At 37.6% G+C, this 6,956-nt stretch overlaps 1 protein-coding gene across 3 annotated transcripts; it reads left to right on the forward strand.

Annotated features, from left to right (window-relative positions):
* LOC109842901 (transcription factor bHLH49-like) lies at nt 581–5,971 on the forward strand. Of its 3 annotated transcripts, none has more exons than XM_020411809.1 (8): nt 581–1,212; nt 1,293–1,928; nt 2,237–2,455; nt 2,538–2,603; nt 2,696–2,764; nt 2,866–2,937; nt 3,517–3,708; nt 5,556–5,971. In XM_020411809.1, the coding sequence occupies exons 2-8, from the start codon at nt 1,374–1,376 to the stop codon at nt 5,667–5,669; spliced, it is 1,287 nt and encodes a 428-aa protein (XP_020267398.1). In that variant the 5' UTR covers nt 581–1,212; nt 1,293–1,373; the 3' UTR covers nt 5,670–5,971. The 3 variants fall into 3 exon arrangements, with proteins under 3 accessions (XP_020267398.1, XP_020267399.1, XP_020267400.1); XM_020411810.1 differs by having other exon boundaries at nt 581–1,205; XM_020411811.1 differs by having other exon boundaries at nt 587–1,212; nt 1,764–1,928.

A 6,956-nucleotide genomic window follows, 5' to 3' on the forward strand; every position in this document is an offset into this window, starting at 1 on the left:
GTTTGAGTGGATGGTGATATGACACATTACTACCAAGCTACAAAAATTTGTGCTTTGCGTACCAAGCATACCCATCCTCTCTCTTCTCTCTCTATACTATATATGATATTATATATCATATATATATATATATATATATATATATATATATTATATATATATATATGAGGAGAGAGGAGAGAGAGGAGAGAGAGAGAGAGATTAATGAGGTGAAAAGGACAATTATTATATTTCTATATTCCTTCTAGATCAATAGACTAGATTATTTTAACAAATTTAAAATTAACATAGTTTCAATGCGTGTTGTTGATGTGGCTAAAACTATGTCGATTTTGATAAATTTTTATCAATATCGATTTTGGTGAATGTTTTTGTGAAAGGGTTTCTTTCAAAAATTTCTCTAAAATCTAAAGTTTAGGTTAACTTTACTAATTGCTAGCCACCCCGAAGTACGGGGCCGGTTTTCGCGAGATTGAAAAGTGAGGAGGGCAGTGTGCACAACCACTAACGTTCAGGGTTTTTTTTGAAATTAACCCTTAACTACCCATTCATTCCAATTATTCTCCACGCAAAACGAGTAATTTATTAGTGAATTTTAATTTAGTTTAGAGAGAGTGTGTTCTTTCACTTTGCGGAGTTTTAGGGCGGTGCTAATCATTTCAATTGGCTCTTTCTCTCACGCAGCGCAAGTAAATTACAACAGGAAGTAGCTCAGATTGGATACAATTGATATTTTTCCAGTGTCTTCAACGCTCCAGGGATCAAGAGAGGGAGGAATCTCAACTGGGCATCTCTCATTTCAACCCCCTTTTCACTAGATTTTCTTTTTTTTTCTTTTTCCTGTTTTTGGGTCTGAGCAGTCTTTGCACTGCTCAACTCTCATCAGAGTCTTCAGCTCAGTGAGTGGTTAGATTTTTATGGGTCCCGTCTCATTTCACCAATGGTCTCTTTGCTTCTCATGACCAAGGATTTGATTCTCTCATTGCCTTGTCTTTTCACCCTCTTTTGAGGTACTTTCCTCTGTTCCTTTTGCCTTTCTCATTCAAAAGGTCGATCTGAGATCGATTAGCTATTAATGGCATTAGTTTTGCTCACTGATGTCAAACTGGGATTGATTGATTATTGAAATGAGTGAAGTGGGTTTGTGCCTTTTGAGGATTCTCTTGTGAGATTTTGGTCAATCTTGGCCCTGGGAGCTGTTGAAGGTATCAGGTACTTGCAATTATTTTTTTAATAAGATTAGATTTGTTTATAAGTGGAGTTGCTTCCTTAGTATTTCACTGAATTTTCAGAAGTAAATTCTACATAGAGTTAAACTTGACCCAGTTGAAGGAAAGTTTCCATTGATTCTGAGTGTTAGATTTGGATGAGAGATGAGTGGGGATCATTTAAACCACCATAATTCTCCCAATGACTGGCAATTTGGGAGCCCATTAATGTATCAAGGGATTCAAATGGCTTCTTCATCATGCCCACAAGTTTCAATGCCAGAATCCTTCTATACTAATCCTTGGAACAATCCAACAAACCCACAAAACTCGGGTTTCGCCGATGGCAATGCTGCTATTGGGAAGTCTGCTCCCCTACCCCCTCCAAGGCTTGATATGGGGATGTTCTTGCCGACAAACCCAGGGATGCTTCCGCCGAGTCTCTCTGATTTCCCCACGGACTCGTCTTTCGTCGAGCGAGCTGCGAAGTTCTCGAGCTTCGGTGCTGGTAATTTGAGTGCTTTGGTGAATCCTTTCGGGTACTCCAATGTGCAGGCTCCGAAGAATGAGGTCGTGAAGGATGTTTCTATGTCCGAGAGTCCGGTGAATTATCAAAAAGACAATGGGAGTGGAAAAGAAGAGGCACCTGATATGGCTAATTTATCTGGGGATTCTTCATCTAGAGGACTGAGTGCTAAGAAAAGAAAAAACAGCGGTCAGGTAGATTGAATGTAGTCAAAATTTTTGGGTTAGTTGCAGATAGAAACCTCTATGATATGGTCAAATTGATTTTACTACCCCTGTAGTTCTATTGTAGTGGATAGACACCCTGAGTGAAAATCTATCGTTGCAGATAGAACCCTGCCATTGGGTCAAGAGAATTGCATTCAGGGGGTCTGTCTGAAACAATAGAACTACAGCTTAGTAAGTTCATATTGGCAATAGCACATGGATCTATCTATATGTAATTATCCCAAATAGTAATTTGTTGCCTGATTGTAATCAAATAATTCCTTTTTCGTGTGTAGGATATGGAATTAGACCAGGTACAGGAAGAGAAACAATTTTCTGACGAAATCCCAAAGGAGAAGAATCCCGAAACTAAGCAGATTGTCAAATGCAGCAGCTCGAATGGGAAGTCCAATGGGAAGAATGCCAAAGGTAGCACAGATGGAGCCAAGCAAGACTATGTTCATGTGAGAGCGCGGCGAGGTCAGGCAACGAATAGCCATAGTCTTGCAGAGAGAGTAAGCCTTGATAACCGATGAAATATTGAATTTTCTTTTTAATTGTTGTGATCTGTTTTAAGTTTGGTTGACCACATTGCAGGTTAGGAGAGAAAGGATTAGCGAACGGATGAAGTATCTTCAAGACCTTGTGCCTGGTTGTAGTAAAGTATGTTGACTTGCATAATGGCACGAGTTGATGTAGTTTATGAATTATGTACATATTTCATTCATATAGTTCATGTGTTTTAACTTTGACAGGTCACTGGGAAGGCGGTAATGCTTGATGAGATTATCAATTATGTTCAGTCATTACAACGGCAGGTTGAGGTATATGCTTCTTGCCGTATTTTTCTTGGTGATAGAATGACAAAAAAAAGTGAAGCTTAGCTAATATCTAATTCAAAATTTCGTTTGGTTCTTATTGATAGTTCCTGTCTATGAAGCTTGCGGCTGTTAATCCAAGTATTGAGTTAAACATAGAAGGGCTTCTGTCTGAAAATGTAAGTTCTCATCTTTAAATATCAGAGTGAATAAATCTTGAGATGCTGACCAAACAAACATATCTGTAACATATTATCTAACTAGAGTAGAGTTGTTTGCACTAAATAACTTCGCCTCATTATAAACTTTGGTGCCCCTCAAAGTTAAAATTTTAACTTTGATATCCCCAAATTTTTTTGTCCAAAGTATACCCCAAAGCTCCACAAAATTGAACTTTAATACCTGAACTTAAATTTTTTGTTAAATTTTTGTTATAAGTATCCAAGAATTTTGCTGAACTTTGGGCATTTCTTGGGCAAAATAAATCTTTGGGGTATCAAAATTAAAAATGAGGCAAATTTTAGGGTATCTATTTGGGCAAAAAAGAAGCATCATAGTTAAAAACGGAGTAAACTTTGCGCTATTTAAGTGCAACTAACCCCATTAGAGTAAATAAACTAGCTTTTGAACAATTCTTTTGTTAAATGAATTCGATACGACTGTGTCTGTTTGTAACAAACTATTGTTGCTTATTTTACTCAATATCAAGCAGTTGAATGATTTTCTAGTTTTTTTTTTCTTTTTTTTGTTAACGATAGATGCTACAGAGCCGTGTTGGCCCATCTCCAGCGGGTATCTCACCAGAACTTCTTCATCATCAGTTTCTTCAACCTCAACAGGGTTTGGTTCATAATGGGATCCCCAGCATAGTCAACCATGCAGATGCACTTAGAAGGGCCGTAACAGCTCAATTTACAACTACAAATGGTTTCAAAGAACCCACACCTCAGGTTCACTATAACAAAAACACATTTCGTTTTTTAACATCATTATGAAATACATATAGCCTCGTTCTTTCTATTAATTTGAAAAACGGATCAGAATTCACGAAAACGTTGTTGTTCCTAGATGTTGACTTGAGATTTGAATGAAAATCGAAAAAGAGCGATCATCAGTAGGGCTTCTACAAATATAAATAGTAATTCCTCTGTAGACAATCAGACACTTACTAGAAGGCTTTCTGTACTTGCTAACATTCTGTATCTGTTAAACGCTAATTGGTCACCCTACTGAGAATCTGAGATATTCAATGGAAACATGCACTTTGTTTTTCTTTTACGTAGGGAGATAGCATTGGTCCATCTACATCTATAAATTATTGTAGCATTGGTCCATCTACATCTATAAATTATTGTAGCATTGGTCCATCTACATCTATAAATTATTGTACAGAGTAGAATTATATTCCTATTGTTGTCCATTTACATGTATGCTTGGCCGAAAACTGTGTGCAACACAATGTCTTGTTGATATATTATCATTTGGATATTTCCTGGATTTGCTGTTCTCAGTATTCTTCCATTTGGTTATGTGTCATTGGCTACCTTAATCTTACAACACCCTCACTATAATTCCAGCATCGATGTTTGTTGGGACAAATTTCATGTTTGTCCTTAAGATTATTAATCAGTTAAATGCCTTATTTCAATGCCTTACAACCGAGGTTCAATTTCTTGTGACATTCTGGATTACTGCACTGCCCTTGTGATTACTCAGAACCATTATTTTGCTTCACTGCCCTTCATTTTATTGCATCCTACCTTTTTATTTGTCTGTTCTTGAATCCGTTTTATACATCTCTTTATCGTTTCACTATCCTTGAATTTCTGCTAAAGCTACAAATCTGGTTTTGCCTAAGAAAGGGTTAATTATAGATATAAACCCTTTACTATGAGGGTGTAGCCCTTTATGTTCCTAATTGTTTTATTACATGCTGGTAACTCCAGTCCTCTTATTTTCCATGTTAGGTTCAGATTTCACTGGCAAATCACATGGCAATAAATTACCTTCTGCTTCGAGTTAACTGGAAAAAAGATAAGAATTACTCTCTAAATTTAGGGCAAAAGAATAACTTTGTGTTTATTTTTGGGGTGCATGTAGTAATTAAATAGTTGGATTTTATTGCGTGTACACCCCTACATCTATCCTATCTGCAGATTTATCCCCAAATCTGAATATTTGCTAATTTATCCCAAATTCCTTGGGTTTGAACAAAGATACCCCTCGCATATTGTTACTTTTCAAACAGAATATGGATAGACTAACAATTATATCCTTAACTATCCTTTTGATCTTCTCTCTTCCTCTCACTCCACTAATTAGGAATTAACATCTTAGTTAAGTTAATTGGATATTTATTAGTCATGTTTTTAAAACAGAAACTGGGAGGGATGGATTATAACAACCCCAAAGAATGTGGGAAAAATTAGCAAATAGTCAGATTTGGAGGGTAGATTTGCAGATAGGATGGATTTGTGGGTATATGTGCAAAAATGTTTGGGGAATTAGTAGGAATTAGTGGTTGCACCTGCATAATACAGAGGCTGTATCCGCAGTTAACTGTAGATAAAATATATGAAACGTTGTTGCTGAATAAATTTTAAGTTTCCATCTCCACGACTAAGCTGTTCAGTTCACATCAACTAAATGTGTTTTCATGTTCCAACTCATCTAAAACATTATAATAACAATTTCTATGCCTGCAAGTGTGTGATCAAGATCTCTCTTTTTGGATGTTCTTACTTGCACATAACATTTCCTCGTGCATTTGTTTGAGGCTGCTTTTGATCATCGACAGATATCAAGTTGGGAGTCTGAGATCCAGAATATGGTTCAGATGAACTTTGGAACTAACCCTTCGCCCAACACCCAAGAGTTCAATTCCAAACCTAATAATGGATTCTCACAATAAATTTTACCTCTTGCCTGAATCCATGGGTCAGAAATTCCACCTATCAAGCTTTCAAGATTATTACTTGGTTGGAAACTAGCTCCAGAAGCTGAACAGTCCATATTTTCGTTGATATGGTGGCTGGAAGTTATGAAGGTATGTATAAAATTATATACGAGTTATGTGAATTCTCGTGAGATTATTTGAGACTCTCGGAGATTTCTTTCTTGTAAAATATGTAAAAGCACATATTTTTTACTTAAGTGGAAGAACGAACTATATATACTATTATGAGAATGCAAGATAAATCGATTCTGGATTCAGAAGTTTGTTACTGCTTTTAATTTGCGGTGCAAGATGTTGTTTCTTTGTTATTTTTACCCCTCGTATCTTCAAATATTGGGTAATAGGTAGGTATTTGGGTATTGTATGCATCTATTGAAGGAACTTCGTGAAAGACAGCAGCTTTTTCTTCAAATCTCCCGATCATCTTTTTAAAGAAATTTGTGAGAGGGTGTATATTTGTATAGGAAATCTGTGCTTTTCTCCTTGTTTATGAAGAGAACTGACCTCGATTCGGTGACCTCGCCTGAAGATTGAAGCGTGGGAGGATCTCGCCTTAAGAGCTCAGATGAGGGAGCTCGCATGCGGATCGTGGAGAGGCGAGGAGGCGAGGCGAGGGAGCTTGCCTGTCACCACGAGGTCGCCTGTTGGGAGCGTGGACTTCACTTGATGAAAGAGATCGAGCTTGCCTTCGGAGCTCGTCTGATGGCTTCGTGGTGGAAGCCAGCTGGAGCGCACGATTGCCCTAGGGTTTCCCTATAAAAGGGAAACCCTATTCACGAGCGCAGGAGAGCGGAACTTCGTGGCGGTGGGATTTGTTTTCCCTCTGCGATTTTGAGCTCTCATTTGTCCCAGCTCTCAGGAATTAAAGAAGGGGGAGTTGAGGAATTAAAGAGGGGAGTTAAGAGAGAGATCTATACTGTAGCTACAGTATAGATTAACATTCATTTGAGAGATCTCAAGTTTGAGATATTGTCCTCGAAAGTTTGTAATTTTTTGTGATTAAATAAGAAATTATTTGTGCCGCTATCGTGGACGTAGGTAAACTGTCGAATCACGTAAATATTTGTGTTTGTGATTGACTTGTCATATTTGTTTGGATTGTGACCGTGTTAGGTTTATTTCTCTTTTCTCGTGCCTTACTGATTCGGTTGGTGTGCGAGCACGCTTCCGCAAAGGCGAGTAACAATTGGTATCAGAGCTCCAGATTTGAGATCTAGGGTTTTGGCATTGTGTGGAGGAAGA

This window comes from Asparagus officinalis, chromosome 5 (assembly GCF_001876935.1).
Source record: "Asparagus officinalis chromosome 5, Aspof.V1, whole genome shotgun sequence".
Taxonomy (NCBI): Eukaryota; Viridiplantae; Streptophyta; class Magnoliopsida; order Asparagales; family Asparagaceae; genus Asparagus; species Asparagus officinalis.

Excerpts from the sequence above, each read along its gene's own strand:
- LOC109842901 (XM_020411809.1), top strand. The coding sequence starts at position 1,374 with ATGAGTGGGGATCATTTAAACCACCATAATTCTCCCAATGACTGGCAA. Across the intron at positions 2,456-2,537 it reads GCCATAGTCTTGCAGAGAGA|GTTAGGAGAGAAAGGATTAG; the intron begins GTAAGCCTTGAT and ends ACCACATTGCAG. Across the intron at positions 3,709-5,555 it reads TCAAAGAACCCACACCTCAG|ATATCAAGTTGGGAGTCTGA; the intron begins GTTCACTATAAC and ends GATCATCGACAG.